The 26233-nt window shown below is 29.7% G+C and overlaps 4 protein-coding genes and 2 long non-coding RNA genes across 7 annotated transcripts; 2 read left to right on the forward strand and 4 right to left on the reverse strand.

Annotated features, from left to right (window-relative positions):
• Nucleotides 1-5474: 5474 nt before the first annotated feature.
• Nucleotides 5475-5912, reverse strand: LOC17893814. The gene is made up of 2 exons (XR_002834812.1): nt 5794-5912; nt 5475-5707 (listed from the first exon to the last, which is right to left on the reverse strand). It is a non-coding gene; the product is annotated as an uncharacterized LOC17893814 (long non-coding RNA).
• A 1437-nt stretch (nt 5913-7349) lies between these two features.
• On the reverse strand, nt 7350-7810 carry LOC17892298 (defensin-like protein 112). The gene is made up of 2 exons (XM_006299035.2): nt 7694-7810; nt 7350-7600 (listed from the first exon to the last, which is right to left on the reverse strand). The coding sequence occupies exons 1-2, from the start codon at nt 7779-7781 to the stop codon at nt 7434-7436; spliced, it is 255 nt and encodes an 84-aa protein (XP_006299097.1). The 5' UTR covers nt 7782-7810; the 3' UTR covers nt 7350-7433.
• Nucleotides 7811-8586: 776 nt separating this feature from the next.
• Nucleotides 8587-11502, reverse strand: LOC17891286 (serine carboxypeptidase-like 43). Of its 2 annotated transcripts, XM_023786585.1 has the most exons (12): nt 11477-11502; nt 11301-11342; nt 10721-10976; nt 10531-10638; nt 10349-10441; nt 10178-10270; nt 9926-10011; nt 9576-9836; nt 9377-9510; nt 9211-9303; nt 9010-9127; nt 8587-8933 (listed from the first exon to the last, which is right to left on the reverse strand). In XM_023786585.1, exons 3-12 carry the CDS (start codon nt 10971-10973, stop codon nt 8760-8762), a joined length of 1413 nt encoding a protein of 470 aa, XP_023642353.1. In that variant the 5' UTR covers nt 10974-10976; nt 11301-11342; nt 11477-11502; the 3' UTR covers nt 8587-8759. The 2 variants fall into 2 exon arrangements, with proteins under 2 accessions (XP_023642353.1, XP_006299245.2); XM_006299183.2 differs by lacking the exon at nt 11477-11502 and having other exon boundaries at nt 11301-11443.
• Nucleotides 11503-16306: 4804 nt separating this feature from the next.
• On the forward strand, nt 16307-17655 carry LOC17891640 (F-box/kelch-repeat protein At5g39560). The gene is made up of 2 exons (XM_006296698.2): nt 16307-16356; nt 16412-17655. Exons 1-2 carry the CDS (start codon nt 16307-16309, stop codon nt 17541-17543), a joined length of 1182 nt encoding a protein of 393 aa, XP_006296760.2. The 3' UTR covers nt 17544-17655.
• Nucleotides 17656-20568: 2913 nt separating this feature from the next.
• Nucleotides 20569-20969, reverse strand: LOC111831711. Its single transcript, XR_002834825.1, has 3 exons — nt 20918-20969; nt 20732-20820; nt 20569-20658 (listed from the first exon to the last, which is right to left on the reverse strand). It is a non-coding gene; the product is annotated as an uncharacterized LOC111831711 (long non-coding RNA).
• A 654-nt stretch (nt 20970-21623) lies between these two features.
• LOC17892696 (NEDD8 ultimate buster 1) lies at nt 21624-25578 on the forward strand. Its single transcript, XM_006297266.2, has 10 exons — nt 21624-21955; nt 22843-22965; nt 23053-23149; nt 23275-23310; nt 23463-23650; nt 23750-23852; nt 23944-24125; nt 24205-24282; nt 24587-24783; nt 24889-25578. The coding sequence occupies exons 1-10, from the start codon at nt 21660-21662 to the stop codon at nt 25290-25292; spliced, it is 1704 nt and encodes a 567-aa protein (XP_006297328.1). The 5' UTR covers nt 21624-21659; the 3' UTR covers nt 25293-25578.
• Nucleotides 25579-26233: the final 655 nt, after the last annotated feature.

A 26233-nucleotide genomic window follows, 5' to 3' on the forward strand; every position in this document is an offset into this window, starting at 1 on the left:
CCGCTATGCATGCTCCACACTAAAAATATTTTTAACCCAATACATATTAAAATATTTTGACCCACAAAAAATACATTCCTGTAATCCATTTTAGTAAATAGCATGTCTGCATATGTTCTTCTTAAATTCACGTTACCCAAAATTTTCATCTCATATTCTATCATGAATAGTTTAGATGATTTTCTTTATGTTTCAAATTTCCCGTACCTGTTATTTGATGTTATGATATTTGAAATAAAATAGTTAAAACTAAAATTAACAATTTAAATTTTATGTTCATGTATCATACATGTTATTTGATATTTGAAAATTGAAATTGAATTTAGTTTCTTGATTTTATTATCTCCTCTCGTTACTTTTATTTCTCATCATGCTTTTTAATGAAAAATAGTTTGGATAATATTTTATTTTTTCGAATTACGCCGCTCCCGTCTCGTACCCATTATTTCCAATAAGACTATATTTGTTTTATAAATAACACCATTTACATGCTATAAAAAAATATACTTCAAAATTTTTAAAATAATTGTCCTAAAGTAGAGACTTAAACGTCCCAAAGTTGACTCTTACCAAATTAGTGAATTTTTGATAGTTAAAATATAACTACCTATTTTTTTGCTTATAAGTGTGAAGCCATATATTATTATTTCGAACTTTTTAAAAACAATATCAGATATATATGTTTTAAGGGTGTTTGACTATAAATTTGGGTTTACATAAAATGTAATTAGTTTTTAAGATTATATAATTTTAAAATTTATAAAATGTAATTATTATTTAAGATTATATAATTTTAAAAAATTTGATGATATTATTAACTATGTTGTATATTTTTAAGAGATTTGTGTAAAACTTATAAATCCAGTGTTATTCAAACATGAATTTTAAAAAGTCTCATCAAATCCACTGTTATTGAACTAATGATTTCAAAATCCACCTTAAAATCCACTGTTATTGAAAACAATATGTGGATTTGTTTTAAGAGATAGATATGTTTTAAGGGTGTTTGACTATAAATTTGGGTTTACATAAAATGTAATTAGTTTCTAAGATTATATAATTTTTAAATTTATAAAATGTAATTATTTTTTAAGATTATATAATTTTTAAAAATTTGATGATATTATTAACTATGTTGTATATTTTTAAGAGATTTGTGTAAAACTTATAAATTCAGTGTTATTCAAACATGAATTTTAAAAAGTCTCATCAAATCCACTGTTATTGAACTAATGATTTCAAAATCCACCTTAAAATCCACTGTTATTGAAAACAATATGTGGATTTGGCTTTTAATGATTTTGAAGGATTTCCTTAGTTAAAAATACAGAAATCCAAATCTAATGATTTTTGGTGAGATTTGAAAGGAATTTATAAAAGTCATATGAACTTCCCTAAAATCCTCAAAATCATTTAAAAACTCAATAAAACTCAAATCTCTTAAAATTTCATTTTGAATACCCCTCCCCCCCCCCTAAGTTCTAGAAAAATTTAATAACTGTTTCGATTTATTTTTTTACTATATCAAAATTTGTTAGTTATGGTAGTTACTAAAATATAGAGAAATCAAAATTTCAAATGATTTCTTAATAATGTGTATATTCAAAAGTTAATTAGTGCAGATTTATTACTATGGAGTTATATTAAATTAAATTCTCATTTCCAAAAATATCTATCAAACAAATAACTGATTGTGTATTTATTATTTATAAATGCGGTTGGATTCAATTTGAGAAGATTGCTCCATAATTTAGAATTTTACATTAGTTATTTTTGGAATTTGAAATAAGATAATAAGTATGTATTAAACTTGAAACTTTTATGAGCTATATTTCGTGATAATTAATGGTGATTTTCATATCTATTTTTTGTAATAATGGATATTTTTTTCCAGAAAATATTATGTTTCCTAAAATTATGGATATTTTTATAGTTACCAAACTATCCTTATTATTTTTTATTGTTATAACTAAATGCATATGCTCTACACTTTTTTAATGTATAGTATATGCTTACTTTATTCAAAATGTTTCCCTTTTAATAGTATAGATTCAGAAGTACATTTATAGAATAAACCGGGTAAACAATTACATAAGAATACCATTACATATATATATATATGTTTCAAAGAAAAAATTAATAATATTCATTATCGATAAAAATGTTAAATACTAATTTATATAAGTAATTAAATTATTAAAACAAAATTACGTTTTTAATTTTCAAAAAAACATTAACAATCAAAATGAATATATAAGATTTGATATCTACTTTAACCAATCAAAATGAGTATATAAGATTTGATATCTAATTTATTATATTAAATTATTATTAATTATTATATTTCACCTCTTATCTTTACATGATCTTATATTTGTGAGAAAAATTATTATATCATCAATAACAAAAATGTTTTTGATTTTTTTCCTGCATATGTGATGATTTGAATTTTTAAAAACATATATAAACTGTTTAATTTGTGAATTAAAAATTAACGGGCCAAACATTCAAACTTGAGTAATATATTTCAATAAAATATTTTAATTTAGAAAATTTAAACATAATTTAACTTATATTTTTTGTAAGAATATCATAAATATTTGATAGATTAAATTTTTTTTATAAATACTCTAATTTTTAAACATATGTATTTTAAAAAGGAATTATAGCAAACTGGTTAAATATAGTGTGTTATATGATAGAAAAAGTTATGATATTTGTAACAGATGGCGGGTTAAGATTATATGATGATAAAATTTTTAATAAGGTTTCACACCTTTAGATATTTGAAAATTTGATTATACAAGCAATTTTAAAAATAACGAATGATAGATTATGCAAGCAATTTTACCATTGGGATTTTAACATGAAAACATAGATTCCGAATTATATACCATTTCACTTTTTGGTTGTTAACATAAATAAATTTATTGTTAAAAATAATATTACTTTTCGTTGCTATAACTTTAAATATTGTTTTATCTATCACTGAATATTATATATATAAATATATTCAATTTAATGTTAAACTTTAGCGGTCTGAAAAAACTATTTTAACTTAGGTCTACGTAAATAGGGGGAATTTCAAAAATACCCCTTTTCCAATACCACTTTTTAAAAATACCCCTCTTTATAGTTTTATCAAAAAGTCACTATAAACTTTGAAATTTATCAAAAAATATGTATAAACTTATATTTATAGACACAAATTATCTTTATATGTATGTAAATTTATATATATATATTTCATAAATACCGTATAAATACCTTTTAAAACCTTATAAAAACTTTGTAAACCTTTTAAAAACCTTATAAAACCATATAAATGCCGTTTAGAACCTTTTAAAACCTTATAAATATTTGGATTTAAATTCCCAGTAATAATAATGATCTTGATGTACCTTATCAACCATATAAAAGTTTATAATTTTTCATATTTGAAAATGGGTATTTTTGAAAATTGATAGAAAAGAGGGGTATTTTTAAAAAGGGGTATACCAAAAGGGGTATTTCTCAAAAATTCTCATATATATACCCAAAAGAATAAAAAATAAAGAATCTACCCATGATAATTTTTTATTTAGTTCTCTTTCATCTGACTCAAATTATTGTCAAAAATATCCTTTGTTATTTATATTCATTAACAAAAAACATAACGAGGTAAAAAATTAACAAGGTACAATCACTATTCATCACACAAAAAAAATTGTATTTTTTGGATATTTTATTTAATTAACAATGTAAATTATATTATATCGCGATAAATGATTGTTTATTTGATAAACGTATACTTATCATGTTAAATCATTTGTTTCTCGAGTGATATTAGCTAACAATTTAGTTCTTACATGTTAATTGAAACATTAACATATATATATATATATATATATTTATCATGATATTATAATTATTACATTCAAAATATGTTAACATAAATATATATGTTGCTAATTGAATTGTTATCAATACATCAGAAATTACATCTATAAGAATATGACATTAACTATTGTTGTCGATGATACCCATTCATCTCTTGATCGATTAACCTCATCAAAATATCTGACAAATACGTCAACGAACAATTATGCCGGTATTTGAATACAAAAAAAACTAATGTCATAACTATAAACACTTTAGTCGTATTGCTTTTTTGGATATCATCTCAATTATGACCATCACATAAATATTGTCGCAGTCGGTATCATCATCACCACCACCACGAATAAATCTACCGTTAGCAGTGTCACCTCTTTTTATTCCATTAATCACCATCGTTGGAAATATCATCATCCACATCACCGTTTATTTTTTCAATTTTTCCATCATTTTTTTCACTATTTCTTATGTTTGCTATATTTTTTTCACTTTATATATTTTGTGTTAAATATATAGTTATCTGATAAGATCATATAATATTATTTAAATATATAATTTTATTAATCGCGCTAACTCAGTTATTAGATAACTTATAATTATAAGGTTAAAATTGTCAAGAAAAAGCAAAACTAATTATGAAAAGAACAACGACATATAGTTAATAAACATTTCTTATGGGTACATGGAGTGCTATTTCCCTTTAACTTACTACTATAAAATATAACAAAACTTTACTTTAAAATATAAAATTCAATCCGTGCTATAGCACGGGTTATGATCTAGTGTTTATATATAACAACACCAACATACCTGTATTTCTTATTTGTAAAAAATATGGAAAGAAATCCTGCAATTTAATCCCTTAAAACGCTAACATTTTCCATTTTTCTTTAAAATTTTACAAATATCTTATAGGATCTCATCAAATTTTATCATTCATAATATTTCCTGAAATCACCAATCATTTAAATGAAAAATACGATTCAAATCAACTCAAAACTAGTAAACTCGAGTTATATCTCTTCAAATCTCTTCAAATCTTTAAATTATAAAAAACTGTACAATCTATTTGTTCCGGGAACCGGCCGGGTTACGGTTCATTCAAACTATTTGATCTTGAAAGTAAGGTATATATGGTTTTTGTTATTTTTAGAAGTTAGAACATTTTTATTTTTTATTATACGACACACAATCAAAATTTGGTGTCGTGAACTAGTGATATTTTATTAGTGTTCTTTTGATTTTATTTAAATTTAAAATATTTAGTCACTTTATAGTCATCGTTAGTTTATGTATTTTGTTAAACTTGATATGTTTATTTTTATATTTATAAAACTATAAAATCAAAATATATTTTAAAAAATTAATCAATAGATCTATGGTCAAATCCGGTTAACCTATTGACCCAAAAAGTAGATCGGTTCGGGTTCGAGAACATTGTGTTTATATCATCAAGAAACTAACGATGACACAGTCAATCATTGTTGAATTTTGATTCACGTATAGGGATAGTGTAGTATCTATTTGTTATCAGACTTAGTTAATTACAGTTTAGTCAACCTAATTATAATTTGGTATGATTTGTGTATTTCACCCTGGATCATATGAAATTAGTATTGGTCTTATATGTCAACCGGATAAGTTATTTGATTAGATTATTTCGTATGAGCCTTACAACAACATTGGCCAGTTCTAATATTACATAAACCGAGTAATGTAAGGTTTTTAGTTTGACAAAACATTTGGCATGCCCCATCGTCAAATGAAGGGCTATGACATTCCTCTAGGTAGTAACATGTTCCATAAATAGACGCTTGCTTCATACCAAAACCTAGCAAACAACAATAATCATTTATGTTATGATAAAAGCAAATTTCATACTTAGAAAAAAAAAGAGTGTGATGAGTATGTTAGTACCAGAGATTCTATTGGAGCAATGAACAGAAGATATGGCTAAGAGGATAGTGAGAACAAATGCTATTAACATTTTCTTGCTGATACCCATTTTTTTTTCTTTGATGATTTTGTTTTTGTTCTTGGTTGTTTTTTTTTTATGTACTAGGAAGTATGTTTATATATATAACAACACCAACAAGCCTTAAAGATATCTCTTATTGCTTACCAAAAAAAAAAGATATCTTTTAATTGTAAAGAAATGGAAACAAATCATGCAATTTAATCCCTTTAAGTGCAAAAGTTTTCCTTTTCGGTTTTTTATTTTATTTTAAATATCATTTAAAATCTCATAAAATTTGATTAAAATATCTCCTGAAATCAGCAATCATTTAAAATATAAATTAAATAACCTCAAATATATAACTCCACCCAAATCTATTTAAATGCTACATTTTTCATTTTACCTTTGAACTTTTTTAAATATCATTTAAATCTCATAAAATTTGATTACTAAAAAAATTAAATCATCTCAAATATATTTATTAACTCCACTCCAATTTCCTCAAATCCATTAAAATTATAATTCCACCAAATATTCTAAAATTCCTATTCCAACACACCCCTGTAGGCTGTAGTTTATAAATAAAAGAAAATAAAGAGAAGAATCCTTTAACCCAATTTTGTTTGAACACTAGTAATATTGTGCTATATAGTTAAACATAATTTTTTTCTTCCTAATCTAATATATGCTTTCAGATTGGTCTTAATAATTTTCATGGTAATAGCTGAAATTATTTTTTGTGATAACATGTATAAATATTTTTCATTTTATCTTTAATTAATATATTTCCAAATTTTTTATTTAAGCAAAATTTTAAAATTATAATAAATAGTTAAAAATTCTATTTAATGTATTCCTTCATAAAAAAGACAGATGTCTCTCTCTCCTTTTGTGGAAACATTATCTTTTAAGATCATAAGAGTGAGACACCTCATTTAAAACAAAGTTCAATCAAAACATAACAAATAACTAGGTTTAATTTGAACAATTTTTGTTTGATATAATCTTTGATAAAATCATATTAGTCTATTTGTCTTTAACTTCACATCATTTGGTGTATTTGCTTCTTCTTAGTCTCTGCCCTTTCACATGATTATATTGTGATGTGTTCTCTATATTAAATCTAAAATAGCTTGCATGCATAAAAAGAGAGACAATTCAAGTTTTCACCGAGGTACAATTACTTTCATGTGTTTTGTATAAAGACATTTTACTTTAGATATATATACGTCCATAGGAAAAGGCCGGAGTTAGAGTCACATCCCAAACCCTTAACCTAAAATTTTAATTAGGAATGCAAAAAGCTCACTCAATCATGTCTAGCTCGATGGAGAAGCATAAAGGTTTTTAGTATTCGTCTTAATATTATCAAGACATTAGTGACACAGTATCCGATTTGAAGAGGAATGGTTAACCAAAGATATGACAAGAAACAGTCATTGATTCATTTCGATTCACATGATTAGAATGAGAATTATAATTTCGAAGTAATCAAACTAAATTTTAATTTGCTATGATCTTTTTTTTTTTATTGATGATCAAAACCATAAGAAACCAATGGTCTTATTTGTTAACCAGATACATTTTTTGGTTAGATTAGTTAAGTCTTAGACCTACAACAACACTGGCCTGTCGTAGTATCACATTTACCATATAATAAAAAGCTTTTAGCTCCACAAAACCTCTCGCATGCAGCATCGTCAAATTTGGGTTTTTGACACTCCTTTAGGTCGTAACATTTTGTATATTCTTGCTTTATACCAAAACCTATAAAACAATAACCATTAATAACATTAATTTAGCAAATGCATACATAGACAAAAAAACTGTGACAAGTATGATGATAGCAAACTAATATACCAAAGGTTCTATCAGAGCAACGAACAGAAGATATGGCTAAGAAGATAGTGAGAACAAATGCGATTAACATTTTCTTGCTGATACCCATATTTTTTTCTTTTATGATTTTGTTTTTGTGTTTTTGGATGTTTATGTTGATGTACTCCATATGTATGTTCTATATATATAATAACACCAACATCCCTAAAAGGTGTTTTAATTTTGTAAACAAAAAGGAAACAAATCATGCAATATAATTTCTTTTTATCATAGTCAAAAGAACAATAAAGAGAATGATTTTCTTACCTAATTACATTTGAACAACGTATAATAATATTTATTGTTTTACACATATTTAAAATTAAAACATATAACTGTTTTTCCAACATTAATTTCTTTTAATTATTTTAAATTAGAGATCTTACTAATTTGAATGGTCATAACTTATAGCTTGATATTACATATAGGGATTTGTTAAATTTCCTTACTTAAATTCCAAGAAATTTGATTTAGTTAATTCAAAATTTGGATAATATTTTTTACATTATATTTATTCCTTTTTATACGTATAACATCCAACTTTTTTGTTAAAATAAAAATCCATAATTGATTTAAAATATTATCTACAATTTATTTATTGTTTTGAAAATAAAATAAAAAAAGAATATTGAAAATATCTTACAATTGATTTCCTTAGTTCGTGTAAGGCGCCTAAAAATATTTTATACAGTATAACATCCAATTTTTTTTTTTGTTAAAATACAAAATAAAAAATCTACAATTGATTTTAAAAATATATACAATTGATTTAAAAGAATATCTACGCTATATTTATTATTGAAAATAAAATAAAAGAAGAATATTGAAAATATCTTACAATTGATTTCCTTAATTAGCTCGTGTTAAAGATCCTAAAAATATCTTGTGCCTTTTTTCATTCTTAGTTTTGGTGTCAAAGTTGTTGAGTCTTAGAAATACATTACGTCCAATATAATAAGTCTCATCATTAAATCAGAAACATACAAGTAATGAAAGAGAAGATCAACCACAACGAAACTTGTCTACCAAGCAAGTGTGATCTTCTCTATCAATCATCGATAGACGAATTCAAATGTGGTTTGTTTGGGAGTCTTTGGCCACGCACAAAGCTACTGAACATATGTAAACCTCGTGAGGGCTGAGCATACGACACCATATGAGCCGCTCCTCTTACAGTTGCAAATGTCAGTATATTACCATACTCTGTGACCCAGCCACCAACCTAGTAACAATCCCAACACATTCACAAGTTACTACTCAGTATTGAAAACCTTAGCATTGTTTAATGGTGAAGGTACCTGTTCTTTGTAGAACCAAGCTGCATAGGGAACTGTGGTCTTGAAGTTGAGATCATGAGCAAGTTCTCTTACCAGAGTTCTTGAACTTTGAAGTGGAATAACAGAATCTTGATCTCCACTGCAATTTCAACAACCTTGAGATTTAGTTGCAAAATACAAGAAAAGAAGAATATGAAGATATATCTTTAATTGGATTCATGCCTGAAGATCCAAACAGGAGTTTGGTTCTGTATAATTCTCTTGAGAATCGGAAGCATGTCGATATACCCGTCGATGCCACTGTAGTTCAACCGGCTGTGACATAGTGGCAATAGCAATTAGTTAGCTTTCTTTTTTGTGATAAATGAAAATGAAAGAGAGCTCTTACTTGCTGCACATAGTCCACTCATAAGGTAGGCGAGTGCGGTTAGCGTTAAGTGCTCTTTGTACCTCTGGGAGGTTAAAGTACAGACTTCTTTCGTATGTTATACAAACGTCCACTCCCATGCTCATCTTAGTAGCCTGAAACCATTTTTTCATAAATTTTCAAACATGGTTTATTTGTTGGAAAATGAAAAGGGGCTAACCATTTTCTTGAGCCTCAGCTCTTGCTGGACAATAGACGGGTAGCATATATCGAGAAGAACATGATAACTGTTGATATACTCAGTGAGGACGCTGGATTCAACGATAGCATCTATACATGCATTGCTCATGTTCTTGGGATTGGAAAAGTCACACTGGCTCATGATTGTGAGTCTCACTTCATCAGAAATCATGCCACGCGACCAGAAGAACTCGTATGCAGCTGCAACGTCCCTGTCAAGCTTCAGAAGTGGATTCCCAATCTGATCATAAAGAAAAGAAATCACACAATGGAATCACAAGAAAGCCAAAAGGGTTGATGAAACGTCAAGAAGATGGTTATTTTGCTTACTGCAATGCCTTTGATGTTGAATTTAAACCCACTTGAACGTGAATTGTAGGCAAGTATCACTTCAGCCAACTGAGGTATGTAATGTCCTGCGAGAAAATGAAGTCAAATCCTTGTTACACATAAGGAGAATCACCATAGACAAGCAAATACTAAGGAAATTAAATTAAACTAAAAGTATTGCATCAAGAACTGCAAAATTATGGTTCTAATAACCATTCCTTAAACTAAGAATCAGAAGAACCGAAGACAAACCTGCGTAGCTTTCTCCCATGAGAAAGAGTTCGCGAGACTTCAACTCTGGAAACCTCTTAAACCATCTCAACAAGAACACAAGCATATCATTAGCTGTTCAAATACAAAAAAACATGTCAGGAAACAACAGTCTTCTAATATAGTTTGGAAAAATGCAACTTAGATTTTTACCAGTAGACTTGTCCCCGGTGTTGTAATCCGAACTTCTGTTCGAATATGACCATCCTACTCCCGCTGGTGACTCAACAAATAGCAGATTCGAGGCTACATATTTCAAAACAAGAGACAACATCATACAAATTTAGAATCACAAAGCTCTTTGTTGTTTCTATAAAATTATCAAAACAACAAACCTTTGTTCCATGACATGGAATTAACGCGCAGGCCACGACCATCGCCTGTGGGATAAAATGGGCCTAACTCGGTAAAAGCTCCTCCACCAACTGATGAACAACCTGGACCTGCAATACAAAGCTCTCAAATATTAAGTTTATTTCTCACAAAAGTATGAATTATACAAAAACAGAGAAACAAAACAGAGACCTCCATTGAGCCAAAGTGTTAAGGGCTTAGTTTCAGGTTCCTTTACAGCTTCAACGTAGTAGTAAAAAAGACTACGACCATTCTCCGAGTCCACATTGACATATCCTGCAAATTGTCTGAACCCGACCTTCGGTTGACCAGGCAACCTCGCCACCAAATCGTCTTCTGGATAACCTTCTGCGAAACTACAAGTATACACCACTGTGACCAATGCCACCATAATTGTCACTACAACAGTCTTGAATAATATCATGATCTGAAACATGTCAAAATACAAATCAACAAGTTCTAAGTTAAGTTCAATCTCACTGAATCTTATAACAGTTTAGGAGCATAAACCACAACAAGAAGACAATAGATGTTGTGTGTCTACTAGTTGTTCCAAACTCTTTCACCCACTTACATAACACTTTTGTACTCTATAGTTTCGTGAGCTTTGGTTCTTCAGATTATAGCTAGTAAACACAAATTTTTAAGAACTATTACTAACAAAATTACTATGCATAACAAAAATGTTTGTCATAGAAGTAGATCTTATGAAAACTATAGATTATAAAAGATGACAATATTGTGAACTCACCAAAATCTTGAAATTGAGATCTTAAAGGACTCAGACCGTTTCCTGCAACACCAAACTAAAAAGAGTAACTAAAATATAAACAATGAGAACCAAAATTCACAAAATTGTTTTTTTAATCATAAGCTTATAAACTTCTTTGAGACCACTTGTAAACTATTTTTTTTTTTAAAACTTACTTTGTTTCTTGTTTCAAGTTAAAGGCAACGGTGAAGAATAAGTGAGTAAAGTCTATATGATTGGAGGAAAACTCTAATCGGACAGGAACAAAGTGTTTACTTTAGTTTAACAATGAGTCAGCAAGTTTGTCGTTTTCTTATTTTGGAGGGTGTATTGAAACAAAGATTTGAGAGGAGTTTGTGAGATTTTGGAAATATTAGATTTTTACGAGAATTTAAAGATTATTTTGGTGGGAATTGTATGTTCTTTTTTAATTTTAAGAAAAAAGAAAAACAGATTTGGATTGGTGTGATTTAAAGAAAACGTTTAGGGTGATTTTGAGAGATTTGTAGAACATAAAAAGGAAAAGTTAGGCTTACTCACAATCTCACATCATCCATCATACCTTTATCAAAACACACAAAAGAAAACACCATTGCCATGTAAAAATTGGTTCAATGGATATAAAATTTTGGAGAGATTGGAGATACAAATCATAGGGAATCTCTAAGTGTTCGTTGATGCTATGATCTGAATCTGATCAAATGAAAAAGTTTCAATTTCTTAGGCATATACAAGTTGAGTTCCTTTGGAAGAGACTTTGGTAGACAGTTAAACATTCAAGTGCTTCCTTTTGAAATCTTTAAAATCTAATTTGTAAATATTCAGAGTTTCTATACATCTGAAGACTACATTTTAAAATGATAGCAAGGAAAGCCCGATTATTCAAAGGCTTCTCTATATATATATATGAATTATAGCGTACCACACTTTAGCTTTAGATATATTCATACTTACGTTCCATCTTTCACACATTATTAAGATGCGTAGGTATCGGGCTCCCAATATATATATATATATTTAAGTTTCAAAATTTTGTGACAATAATATTTATATATTTAAAGCTAAAGTAGGTATCAGGCTCCCAATAAATATATATATATATTTAAGTTTCAAATTTAGGCCCATAATAAATTGTAAACATAGGCCCCATTTTTGGAAATTTTTAAGATTTTGTCTCAATTTTTTAACTTTTATTTATTTTGATTGCAAAAACAGGCCTCATTTCCTAAAATATTAAGATTTAGTCTCAATAATTATAATTTTATCTTCAAATATATCCAAAAAAAATTTGTTTTGTTTTTGGCCCCAAATTTGACAGGATTGACTATGTTCATACTAGTGTTGAATTTGCATCATAAGTAAGATTGAATTTAAGCAACATCTGTAGAGGAGTCTTTATGACCAGTCTATACTTTCATTTCACATGCATATTCAATGCATGGTAAAATAGCAATGTCAATAGTATTTTGCTAGATCAATATAAGAAGTATTACACAACACTACTTATGTGCTCACATGTCAACATGTAGAGTTGACCTCGAAAGCTCCCTTTGTGAAATACACACAGCTAGAATTATGTATATTGTTTATTATATGGGAATTAATCTATAATATTTATAATTTATTTAATAAATCCTTATCAATTTTTTCTCCATATTAAACTTTCAAGTCTTAAATTATTAAAATTTATAAAACCTGAGAAAATACTAGTTTACTGGTTTTATATACAGGGGCGGACAGTGGCGGACCCAGAATTTATTTTAACCGGGGTCAATAAGAGTGAATTACATGAAGACCCAAATGTTTTCATCTACACATACTTTCAGTATTAGGTGTACTTTTTGTCTTTTTTTCTTTCTTGTGCATATTTTTATGACGATATTAACCCTGAATTTGATAAAAAAATATAAGATAGTTGATGTGTGTATGCGTTGACAGAGGAAGGAATTAATGGATTTATGGTTACATATATTTTTAGTTTCTCTGTCATCTCACTTTGTTCTATGTTTTTGTTATTACTTTATTTACTTATTATCACATATAAAGTTTTTTATTTTTACACAATAGTTTATGATTATATTTTTTCTTCATTTTAAGATGCATTTTGCTATATTTTAGATGAATTATTATACTTTATATTGTCTATTTGTAACTGAACATGTGTTTGTTGATGAATGGATAGTAAATTATAGTATTGTTTATGGATACTTATTTATATTTGAAAATTTTAAAAACATACGAAAACCAAATTGATCAAAGAGTTTTGCTTTGGTAAATTACTCATAATAACTATCAAATTAACAATTATTCATAGTTGATGGTCAACTTTATCGACACGTTTTATACATGTTCAAAACATATATATTACATGATATCCACGAATATTTGAACAAATAAACAACTTTATATGGATATAAATTTTGTTCACCATTGTCGATACCGAAAATCCGTATCTTTCTCCACATTATACTAGTTACTTACACAACATGAAATTTCATACTCTTCACAACTCAAAAGCTCCATAGGGACTATGAACTACAACGAGAGAGCTAAAATTATAATCTAAATCATAAACTCTAAACCCTAACCCTAAATACTAAACTTTAAACATATTATGGTCACCGTAGTCAATACCAAAATGTCGTTGTCTTCCTCCACATCATACTCTAGTTTCTTATCTAACATGTAGTTCCTTACTCATAACGACTCAATAGCTCCATGTGGACTCAAAGTTACAACAAAAGAACTTTAAAACCTAAACCCTAACACCTAAAGCCTAACCCCTAAATCCTAAACCCTAAACCATACATTAACATAATTTAACAAAACTGAAGTAGAGAAATCTTATTATAACTTAAAGAAAAATACTTCATTTTGTTATTGTTTACATCAAAATATTTTTGTTTTATTTGCCCATCAAACTGTAACCACATGGATATATATGATCATTGTCTTCATAAAATAAATATTTGGGAGATGAAAACGAATCTAAAGAAAAACATTGGAAGATGAAGACGAATCTAAAGTGAAAGTAAATAAACGGTTTGGAAATAGATTTAAGGAGATACATCATCAAAGTATGAGCTTGCTTTAAGATTTGCTAAAGAATGCCAACTCCATATTCATAAAATCATATCCACTTGTGCATTATAACAACTGTGCATTATGTTCAAAAAAATATAATTTTCTTAATAATATTAAATCCACCTAAACTTATCCATATAGAGTATTTTTGAAGTTTTTGTAAAAAAAAATTTAAAATGGAACATAACAAAAGTAAAGATATAACAACATGAAAAATACATATAAAGCTGAGAGTTGTGATAAGAAAAATATAAAGTTGTGTACATAAAAATGTGAAGGAAAAAAAATAAAATTAGGAGTTGTGATAAGAAAAAAAAAATGTAGAAAAAATTGAGAAGTTGTAATTTTTTGGTAAAAGAAAAAGAGATGAAAAAGAAATGTTGTTAAGGGTTAGAATTTAGTAAGGGATTATATTGTCATTTTACATGCTAAAAGTATATGTATAGCACAAAGTGGGTATATGTGTGATTAAAATGTGGAAAAGTAGGTGTGAGTGCAAATATCTCGGTCAATAATATATTGAAGATATAAAAAAGACAAAAAATTACTTAAAAATGTCAAAGAGAAGTATTGAACCTTGGTTTAGGGGTGTCAAAACTAATCATATTTACCAACTGAACTACTATTATTATAACATAACAATGCACTAAAACGTATTTGGATATTTAACCTGTGTCATTTGACCCACCTTTTCTCTTGATGGGTCCGCCACTGGGGGCGGACCCACAGCCAAGGTGGTGGCGGCAGCTGCCACCAGCAAAAAAAAAAAAATTATTAAAAAATTATTAAATATTATTAGAAAACAAAATCTGTCCCCACCAAAAAAACTATTTGTCATCTTTTTTTTTGGAAAGCCCATTAATCCATGTACCAAAAAAATATATATTAATATATAAATTAAAGACTTACTAATCTAGACCTAATTTTTTGTTATTTTCTTCTTATTTAGTCATTTGGTTTCTTTGTGTGACAACAAATCAACAACTATCAATTTGTGAGTTTATTTTCCGGCTTTTTTACAATCGTTTCTATTATATAAGCATTATTTTTTAGTCAGTTAATTTTATTTAATCAGTTCAAGCTTATAACTATGTTTCCTGGAAAACATTATATAGGTTTTTATGTTATACATGACTATATTAGTTTTTGCAGTGATAATTGTTTATATGTTTATTCTATGGTTAAGCTTTTATGGAAGTTTGTTACATAATTCAAAAATTTTAAAATATAAGTCTATAAATTCAAAATTTTCTAAATTTTTAATTAATAACATGTTTTTTTGTTTTTAATTATTTGAATCTGTCACAAATGAAAATGTGGTAAAAAGGTTTCAATTGTTAAATGAGCGTCTGAGTGGTTTTGTAAGATGTTTTAAAGTTTTTACATGACAATTTTATGTCTTTTATAATTTAGTATTTGATAGTTGTTTTTACTATATTTTTGCCCCCATTGAACAAATTTTCTAGATCCACCCCTGTTTATATATATAGACTTCTCTCAATTCATATTATCTATTTTATTTAACAAACAAGACAACCCTCTCTATAAGTTAATATATACTATAGAATGATAAATATGAATAGATAGTTGAAATTAAAATATTATTGTCACAAAATTATTAATTTATAGAGATGTTACTGTATATTGTTTTTTTCTTAATTTAGAGTTTGAAAATTTAAAATTTAATTTTAGTTTTGTGGTATTTTTGTCCTAAAAACAAAAATGATGGTATTTTAGAGAATGGCCCATAAAAATAATCAATCTCCATATTAATTATATCACTTTTTATGAGTTAAAATTTAAAACTTATATATTTCCCGTTTCAGATGATATTTACTTTTCTTAAATCAATGGTATATATATTAGTCAATTCTTATATAGCTCCAATTTATAATCTTTCATCTCCTCCGCTTGTTTTTACAATGTCCGAAGTTGAAGTACCACCGCAGAGTGACAAGAAGCGTCACCGCGCGCGTGCTGCTACAATGTCAACAGCGCGCTTTCTTCTACAATGTCTGGGAGTGAAGAAAAACCATAGTTTCCAAAGATGAACTACCGCAAAAAGAGAAGACAAGTATGAGTTCTCAGCCATTAGTGTCATCACTCCCAGACGAACTCATAGAGCAGATATTTGCTCTTGTCCCGAGATGGGCTTACCCTAATCTCTCTCTTGTGTGCAAAAGGTTCCTCTCTTTAATCTCTTCTCCCCAACTCTACACGACACGTTTTAACCTTGGAACCACCGAACCATGCCTTTACTTTTGCGTAGAATCGATTAGGATTGATATATATCTCCAATGGTTCACTCTTTCGATGAAACCTCAAGAAACATGTGACGGTGAGATTTTAAATGACTATTCCGTGATTCGGATACCTTTTTATCCCCTGCCTTTACGTTCACCTTATAAATCAACTGTAGTGGTTGGTTCGGATATCTATTTAATTGGTGGATGGGGTGAGCTAACTTCCCCAGTTCAGATCCTTGATAGTCGGAGTAACACATGGCGTGACGGGCCTAATATGACGGTAGCTCGAAAAAATCCACAAGCGGTTCTCATCGGCCATAAAATATACGTCATGGGAGGTTGCGATATTGACAATTGGTTTGAGGTATTGGACATAAAGACTCAGACTTGGACAGCCTTGCCAAGTCCTGGTGCTGATCATGGGTTATGCAAATATTTTAGGGTCAACCCCGATGCTTTTGAAGGAAAGCTTTACGTAGCGTCAAGTAAAAAGGACTACACTTATGAGCCCAAAGATGGTACATGGAAAGTTGTAAGAGATGAATCAAGTTGTGGAGAGTTGTTTGATTCGTGTGTGATAGATAATGTAATGTACAGTTTTGGTATCCTGGGGAATATTAAGTGGTATGACTCTAAGGGTAGAGTGTGGAGAGAGATCAAGGGTTTGGAAGGAGTTTTTCCAGGTGTGAAACTGATCAGAAACTATGGTGGGAAACTTGTAGTTATGTGGAGTCAGCGGCCAGAGGAACATAGCGAGAACCGAAATGTTAGAATTTGGTGTGCTAAGATTGAGTTAGAGAAGCGCCATAAAGATGAGATTTGGGGTAAGACGGAGTGGCTTAATACTTTTCTAAAGATTCCCATGTCGTTTGGTAACACATTTCCTTGGGTAGCCGTTTCCATTCCCATGTAGCGGTTAAGAGTAATAGCAAAAACGTGTTGCATATATACATATATATATATATGTATATATTATATCATTATTTAAATTTATCACTCACTCAAGCATAAATCATATAGTAAAATTTATCACTTACTAATAAATGAACATAAGATAATGAAAATATCACAATCTTAGAGTTCTAATAAGAATAAAATATATAATAGTTCATACTAAATAAAAAGAAATTGCAGTACAAAGATCAATGAAAGGGAAAATGATGCAAAATAAAGCTTATTCGCACTTTGAAGTTTTGAACAACATGCATAGAATAATCTTTACAGAAAAGAAAATTATACGTTATCAAATACTTCTTTGAATATTCAATGATATCTGAACTAAGATATTGCCTCTCTTCACTTGCGTAAAAACCTTAGTTAATATACTTTTTATTAAAAAATAATAAAAATTAAAATACGTAAGCAATAATATACCTTGTAGTTGAGAAAACATATAATGATTTATTTTATCAACATCATCGTTTCTTGAATTAAGAATAACTCTTTTCCTGAAAAACACGTCTTTGTGCAAAAGGAATTACCGTAAATATCACCAACAATTGCTCGAATGGGATCCTCACATCATGTTATTAATAAATCTTCTGGTATATCTATTTCTACCTTACCATCATTAGGCTTATTGATTTTTCCATCACCAATATCGAGTAGCCATTTAGAAAACGTAATATACCTCGTAAGATATTACCTCTCTTCACCTGTGTCAAAACCTTAGTAAATCTACTTATTAAAAAAAGAAAAAAATTAAAGTTAAAATACGTAAATAATAATATACATGGTAGTTGAGAATACATATATTTATTTACTTTATGATAATTTTTTAGAAATGCGTCTTTTGGTGTACCCTTTTTTAATACCCTCATTTTCTATCCATTTTAAAAAATACCCCTTTTCAAATATGAAACATTGTAAACTTTTATATAGTTTATATGGTACATCTAGATCATCATTACTACTGAGAGACTCAATCCAAATATTAATAAAGTTTTAAAAGGTTCTAAACGGCATTTATAAGGCATTTATAAGGTTTTTAAAAGGTTTACAACGTTTTTATATTGTTTTTAAATAATTTTTAAGAGAAATTATTACTAATAACCTTTTTATGATACCTTTTTGCTAAACTACCCTCTGTTTTTGCCATTTTCATTTCTGCCCTCTCTTAAATTTTAAAGGTCATTTTACCCCTAGTTGAAAGTATATTCTTTCCCAAAGGAAGGACTATTCCTTCCAAAAATTTTCCCGCCAAAAAAATTTCCGAGAAATTTTTTTCCAACCAAAATAATTTCCCGCAAAAAAAAAATAATTTACAAAATTTTCCTGCCAAATTTTTTACAAGGAATTTTAAAGGTTTTACAAGGGTTTTTAAAGGGATTTACAAGAGTTTTAAAATGGTTTTTAAAAGATTTGTAACGGTTTTAAAGGGTTTTAGAAGCTTACAAAGGTTTTTGAATGGTTTTTAAATGATTTACAATGGTTTTTATAAGTTTATAACAGTTTTAAAAGGCTTTACAAGAATTTTTAACAGATTTTAAAAATTTACAAGGATTTTTAAAGGTTTTTTTAAAGCATTTACAAGTGTTTTTAAAGGCATACAGTGATTTAAAAATGGTTTTAAAAGGATTTACAAGGATTTTGAAAGATATTTATAAAGATTTAAAAATAGTTTTAAAGGATTTACAAGGGGTTTAAAGGGTTTTAGAATTTTACAAAAGTATATAAAGGGTTTACAAATTTTTTTAAAGGTATTACAAGTTTTTTAAAATGGTTTTTAATGATTTACAAGGGTTTTTAAAGGGTTTTAGAAGTTTATAAAAGTTTTTATTAAAGAATTTATCACGGTTATAAGGAGTTTAAAGGGATTTACAAGTGTTTATAAATATTATGAAACGATTTACAATGGTTTTAAAAGGTTTACTCAAGTTTTGAAAGGTTTTGGATGACTTTTTAGAGATTTACAAAGGTTATTAAAGGATTTTTAAAGGATATTAAAATATTTACAAGGTTTTTCAAAAGGTTTTTTAAGGAATTGTGGAAAAATTTTGGCGGAAATTTTTTTGTCTGAAATTTTTTGTCGGAAATTTTTGGCGGCTTGGCGGGAAATTTTTCGGAAGGAATATTCTTTTTGCTGGAAAAAATATTCCTTTCTTCATCATGTGTTATAATAAAGGAGGGTAATTTAGTCATTTTGTACATTGAAAAAGGTATTTTTGAAAATGGACACCTACAAAGGGTACTTGTAGAAATTGGTATCATAAAAAGGTTAGTTGTGCAAATCCTCCAATTTTTATAAGGTTTTTAAAAGGTATTTATGCGGTATTTTGTGAAATATATATATAAATTTACATACATATAAAGATAATTTGTGTCTATATATCTAAGCTTACACATATTTTTTTGATAAATATCAAATTTTTAGTGACTTTTTGATAAAATTTGAAAGAGGGGTATTTCTAAAAAGTAGTACTGGAAAAAGAGTATTTTTAAATTCTCCCTTAATTTATCAACGTCTTCGTTTCTTAAATTAAGAATAGTTTTTTTCCTAAAAAACACGTCTTTGTTGCAAAGTAATTACCATAAATATCACTAACAACTACTCGAATAGGATCCCCACGTCATGTTATTAATAAATCTTCTGGTATCTCTATTTAAACCTCACCATCGTTAGGCTTATTGATTTTTCCATCACCAATATCGAGTAGCCATTAGAAAACGTAATATACCTCGTAAGATATTGCCTCTCTTCACCTGCGTAAAATCCTTAGTTAATCTACTTAAAATATATTAACAGTAATGTACCAAGTAGTTGAAAAACGTATCTTGATTTATTTTATTAACGTCATCGTTTCTTGAATTAAGAATCGCTCTTTTCCTGAAAAGCACGTCTTTATTACAAAGGAATTATCGTAAATATCACCAACAATTGTTCGAATCCTCACATCATGTTAATAATAAATCTTTTGGTATCTCTATTTCAACCTCACCATAGTTAGGCTCATTGATTCTTCCATCACCAATATCGAGTAGCCATTTAAAAAACTTTTTATAACTCGTAAGATATTGCTTCTCTTCACCTGCATAAAGGCTTTAGTTAAGCTACTCTTTTTGAAAATATATAAAAATTAAAATACGTAAACAATAATATACCTGGTAGTTGAGAAAACGTATATTGATTTATTTTATCAACGTCATCGTTTCTTAAATTAATAATAGCTCATTTCCTGAAAAGCACATCTCTGTTGCAAAGGAATTACCGTAAATATCACCAACAATTATTCGAATCCTCCCATCATGTTATTAATAAATCTTTTGGTATCTCTATTTCAACCTCACCATCATTAGGCTCGTTAATTCTTCCATCACCAATACCGATATTGCCTCTCTTCACCTGCGTAGTTAATCTACTTTAAACAAAAAACTAAAATACGTAAACAATAATACACCTTGTAATTGAGAAAACATATAATGATTTCAACATCATCATTTCTTGAATTAAGAATAGCTATTTTCTGATGACAAAAAAAAAAAAAAGAATAGCTATTTTCTTGAAAACCCGGTATCCGTTGCACAGTGATTACCCTAAGGATATTTTAGTAATTTTTTTTCTGAGAGCAAACGTGAGCTCTCCGAACTACTCCTTTAATATATTAGATAGTTAACCCAAATATATATAAAAAACTTAACACCTTCAAAAATCAAATTTTTTAATGTTTATGTTACATTTGAAAAATATTTTTTTTATGGTATTTAAAAAAACAAACAAATTGTAGTACTTTTTGAAAATTTTTTAAAAGTGTGGTAAGAGAGGAAATTTCTCTTAAAATATAATTAAGCGGTTTTCTTACTATTAAGTATTAAAAAGTGTTTTATTACTAAGAACCTTTTATATTTATCTTTAATAAAAAAAATATTCAAGTAATTAATTAAAAATTTAGTAATAAATATTTAAGAAAGATTTGAGAAAATCTTTAAATATTTATAGTTTCGCCGACTTACATATATATAAGTAAAAAAAACTTTACAAGTCCTCTGTAAAACCTAGTTTAGTCGTTCGGAAGAAAAAGTAAACTCATCAATGGCGAAACTCAAAGTTGCTGGGACATGGGGAGGCATAATTGAGGTAGAACTCGAGAACTGGACTCTACATATGTTGAGAGACGAAGTCGCTAAGCGATCAGGACTCGATCCTGACTCAATCAAACTAATTTTCGCCGGCAAAATCCTTAAAGACGACGGCGACTCTACTCTTACGCTTGCCCGATTGGGTATTAAAGATAACTCCAAGATCCTCTCTAGTCGTGGAGCAGCTCCTGAAGAAGGCAAGTCGATCATGGCTGAAGAAGAAAGGTCCCGTCGTCTCTCTCGGGTCAAGTGAGTCTCTTTGATCATGATTTGGTTATAAAATTTGAATTTTTATATGTCTTGTTATTGTTTGCAAGAACCCAATTTGCTAATTCTGGTTTTGATTGTGTTCTGATTCATAGTGTAATAATCATCTGTGTCTTTGACCATGATTTGGTTATAAAGTTTGAATTTTTATATGTCTTGTGATTGTTTGCAAGAACCCAATTTGTCAATTCTGGTTTTGATTGTGTTCTGATTCATAGTGTAATGATCATCTGTGTCTTTGACCATGATTTAGTTATAAAGTTTGAATTTTTATATGTCTTGTGATTGTTTGCAAGAACCCAATTTGCCAATTCTGATTTTGATTGTGTTCTGATTCATAGTGTCATGATCATATGTGTCTTTGACCATGATTTAGTTATAAAGTTTGACTTTTTATATGTCTTGTGATTGTTTGCAAGGACCCAATTTGCCAATTCTGGTTTTGATTGTGTTCTGATTCATAGTGTCATGATCATATGTGTCTTTGACCATGATTTAGTTATAAATTTTGAATTTTTATATGTCTTTTGATTGTTTGCATGAACCCAATTTGCCAATTCTGGTTTTGATTGTGTTCTGATTCATAGTGTAATAATCATCTGTGTCTTTGACTATGATTTGTTTATAAAGTTGCGAATCTTTAAATGTCATGTGATTGTTTACAATAGCCCAATTTGCCAATTCTGGTTTTGGTTGTGTTCTGATTCATAATGTATTGATCATCTGTGTCATGGACCATGGTTTTGGTTCCATGTGCAATATAAAGTCTTGATTTTGCCGCTTCATATGTCAAGTATGTGTTTTCAGTATCTTATGTAGAGTTAGTCTGAGGTAGTAATGATTGGTGACTGTGTATGTGAATGTTGTAGAGCTGCAGCTACAGCTTTGGCCAGAAGACATGCTGATGGGTCAGTACCGATTGAAGACTATAACATAGAGCTGGAAGATCAGGGAGGTCATAAAGTACAATTTGGAACTGAGACTGATCAGAGGTATTTGCTCAAACAGGTTGGAATACGGAATTGTTAGCCAAGCATGCAGGCTAATGAAGTCCTTTTTATTTTCTTTTTGTTCTACAGTGCTGCAATGATGGGTCTTATGTTACACACTAAGGCAAAGGGTCTAATTGAAATGGAAATGTATTCTGATGCAGTAGAAGTGCTTGCTATGGCAGAGGTTAGTTGCTACTGCTGGGAATCAGTTTGTTTTGTTTCGATAATGTATATTGATTTTTGTTGCAAGTACGTTTTTGTTGTGTGAATGGTTCTGCAACAGCTTCCTGTTTTATTTCTGTTGTGTAGGAATCATTCTTGCTCTGTAATCCCAAGATACTTGAGGTCTTTTTCTTTCTCTCCTTCGTATAAATTTCAGTATTTAATATTGATCCTCTTGGCAAATTGGTTAAAAACTTATAGCACTGTTGTCTGAGTCTCTGGGCTGCTGAACTAACCTCATTTGTATCTTCCACATGACCATTATATTCTTACAGCTTGTTGACAACCTCCCTATGATGGAAATAGACATTGTGTGGTGCTATTTCTTGCTCAGGGACATCAAATGCCTTTCAGATGCTGGTGTTCGCCTTGAGAGAGCAAGGAAAGGACTCGAGCGTGCTCATGGAAAGGATCTTTCTCGTGTGAGACTCCTTCAAGCAGGTCAAAGTCCAGAGATGGCACTGTGAGTTCGTTTTCAAATGTTTTTTTTTTTTGTTTTTTTGTTGAGGAATACCTCAGAAATATGCCTATAGAGTAAATATTTTGTTTCTCTAATTGCTAGATATGTGAGATTGGAGTTACTAGAAGGTGTGGTGGCATATCACACTGGTCAGAATGATAAAGCCTTAAATGCACTTAAGTCTGCCCATGCAAAATTCTTGCAGGTTAGTAAGCTGCACCGGAATAAATTTCCACTTATTATTATTCATTTGTTACAAAGTTAATTCTGTTGTGCATTGTGAATCTGTGATGCAGCTACAAATTCCTGATGAAACACTGTCTCTAGTTATGGGTATGGGCTTCCTAGAGAAGGATGCTAAGAGAGCTTTGCGACTGAATAATCAGGATATTGCAAGTTCTGTTGATTTTCTTATCGAAGAGAGGGCAAAAAGAGCCCAAAAGCGGGAAGAGAATCTACAGAGACAACAAGAAATATAGTATGTTCTTGCTACTCAAATTATACTAGTTATGGTCTTTAACTCTGTAGTGACTTTATGATCTTCAAATATATTTCAGTGAGCAGAAAAAGTATGGAGTCACACCCATGAAGAAAGCTGTTGATATGCAGATGCTTAACAGGCTTGTCTCTATTGGGTAAGTAAAGTACTGTGTATACTTATACAGATTTCAAAATCAGAAAAGATATTTAAGATAAAAGGTAAACGAAGAACAAAACGATTATGTGAAAGTGTTGTACCTTTGAAGATAAACGTTGGTGTTTTTGGTGTTTGTTACAAAATCCTTCAAGCTCCAGTTATATTAACATGAGGCTTTTGCCCTATAACTAATAATATTTTTTCAATGCTTACGAGTGGAATTTTTTATTCAGATATGTGAATTTGAAACGTTTTAGATTGTTTTAAGCATTGAGTATACTTAAAAGCGTTTACTTTTGCAGATATACGAGGGAACTTGCTGCTGAATCCCTCCGGAGAAATGAGAATGATTTCCAGCTAGCCCTTGATACACTCACAAACCCACAAGTTAACTCGACAATACAGGCTTACATTGAATCGAGGAAAAGAAAAAGACAAGAACAACGAGTAGGCATATCAGTTGATGAACTTATGTCTATGGGCTTTGAACGGGGACAAGGTAATTTTCTTATCTGAGTTGTTTCTGCAGTTGCATAGTATTGTTAAAAGTCCCATGGTAAAATTTTTTGATGAAATGCCATTATGTGTCTGGTTTGCACTGCAGCAACCTCCGCTTTGCAGGTTGGTGGCAGCCGAGAAGATATAATCCAAAGGCTCCTACAATCTGCACCAGACGCAAACCGCACCAACAATGTGGGTGCGGAGAGCAGTGGTTTAGGGGGTGGAGAAAGCACATCCAATGAAATTGATGGTGGGGCAGAGCAGGATTCTGAGATGAATGATGGAACAAATGATGAGACTACAACAAACCAAGGAAGCACATCCGGGGAAGAAGAAGAAGAAGAAGAAGAGGAAGAAGAAGTGCGGGACACTGAAATAGAAGATGAAATAGCTCACGAAATCTCCCAAGTTGATTCTTTGTCGGCTTACGATATCACTCTCGGTAAGGAAATTGAAGCTATAAATGAGTACCTAGCCTTTCTAGATGCATCCCAGGAGTCTAGTTGAAGAGTGGATCATGCTGAAGAAAGTTGTAGATAAACTAATAAATTGCTCAACCGGGTTATTTGCAAGGCCAATCTGGGTTGGTATGCTAGTTATTACCTTGCTTATTATGGATGTTTAGTAGGATTTGCTATGCTAAGTGATATATAATCACATTATCTAGTTGCTCGTTGGTTAGGAATTTTAACAAACATTGGGATTATATCGATTTTTTATTGCAAACTTCTAAAATACTCCATATTTTAGAAGTCTATCGAATTTAAACTAATAAATCCGCGAGTGAGATTTATCTGTTTGGGTTCAATTTGATAATTTTTTTGGTAGGAAACAGCGAGAAAAAACTCCCTGCATTTTATTCAAAACATAAGAAATACTTGCCGTGGAAAACTAGTATCCCAGACATCATCCACAAGAATCGGCTCAACATCCATTGGAGCATGATCTAAGAAAAGAAAGCCTAAAAGTAAAGAAAATGCATAATTCGCCAAACCACCGGCAAGATGGTTTGCATCTCTATAAACATGTGAAAAACAGACTATCCAGTCCCTCGAAATAAAGCCGTGGCACAGATGTACCAGGAACGACAAAGGGTGAGAATCCACATCCCATGACGTTAAAAACCCCACTAATATCTCTGAATCAATCTCAGCTTTAAGCATTGGTATCTTCTTGTCCCAAGTGATGCAAAGGCCTTAGTAAACACCCAGAGCTCCTCTAAAGGCGCTGTACAAACACCAATATTGAGAGAGAAACCTCCACGCCGTGGCCAGACCCGGGTTGCCGTGGTACTCACCATCTGTATTTAGCTTCATCCAACCCCCTAGTGGTGGTTTCCATTTAATGTTACGCTCCATTCTCACACAAGGGATAGCTCCCGCACGGGCAATAGAGTGCGGTCGGCTAACTTCTCCGGCAAGATCCTTAACAAACTTGATTCTGTCCTG

This window comes from Capsella rubella, unplaced genomic scaffold (genome assembly GCF_000375325.1).
Source record: "Capsella rubella cultivar Monte Gargano unplaced genomic scaffold, Caprub1_0 scaffold_3, whole genome shotgun sequence".
Taxonomy (NCBI): Eukaryota; Viridiplantae; Streptophyta; class Magnoliopsida; order Brassicales; family Brassicaceae; genus Capsella; species Capsella rubella.

What these genes read in the sequence shown, in the direction of transcription:
- LOC17892298 (XM_006299035.2), bottom strand. Translation starts at nt 7,781, where the DNA reads ATGGGTATCAGCAAGAAAATGTTAATCGCATTTGTTCTCACTATCTTC. An exon ending in TTGCTCTGATAGAACCTTTG is followed by an intron (nt 7,601 to 7,693) that starts GTATATTAGTTT and finishes ATTGTTTTATAG; the next exon opens with GTTTTGGTATAAAGCAAGAA.
- LOC17891286 (XM_023786585.1), bottom strand. Translation starts at nt 10,973, where the DNA reads ATGATATTATTCAAGACTGTTGTAGTGACAATTATGGTGGCATTGGTC. An exon ending in AACACTTTGGCTCAATGGAG is followed by an intron (nt 10,639 to 10,720) that starts GTCTCTGTTTTG and finishes TTTGTATTGCAG; the next exon opens with GTCCAGGTTGTTCATCAGTT. An exon ending in TCAACATCAAAGGCATTGCA is followed by an intron (nt 9,837 to 9,925) that starts GTAAGCAAAATA and finishes CTTTATGATCAG; the next exon opens with ATTGGGAATCCACTTCTGAA.
- LOC17891640 (XM_006296698.2), top strand. Translation starts at nt 16,307, where the DNA reads ATGTCCGAAGTTGAAGTACCACCGCAGAGTGACAAGAAGCGTCACCGC. An exon ending in GACAAGAAGCGTCACCGCGC is followed by an intron (nt 16,357 to 16,411) that starts GCGTGCTGCTAC and finishes CTGGGAGTGAAG; the next exon opens with AAAAACCATAGTTTCCAAAG.
- LOC17892696 (XM_006297266.2), top strand. Translation starts at nt 21,660, where the DNA reads ATGGCGAAACTCAAAGTTGCTGGGACATGGGGAGGCATAATTGAGGTA. An exon ending in CGTCGTCTCTCTCGGGTCAA is followed by an intron (nt 21,956 to 22,842) that starts GTGAGTCTCTTT and finishes TGAATGTTGTAG; the next exon opens with AGCTGCAGCTACAGCTTTGG. An exon ending in AACAGGCTTGTCTCTATTGG is followed by an intron (nt 24,283 to 24,586) that starts GTAAGTAAAGTA and finishes TTACTTTTGCAG; the next exon opens with ATATACGAGGGAACTTGCTG.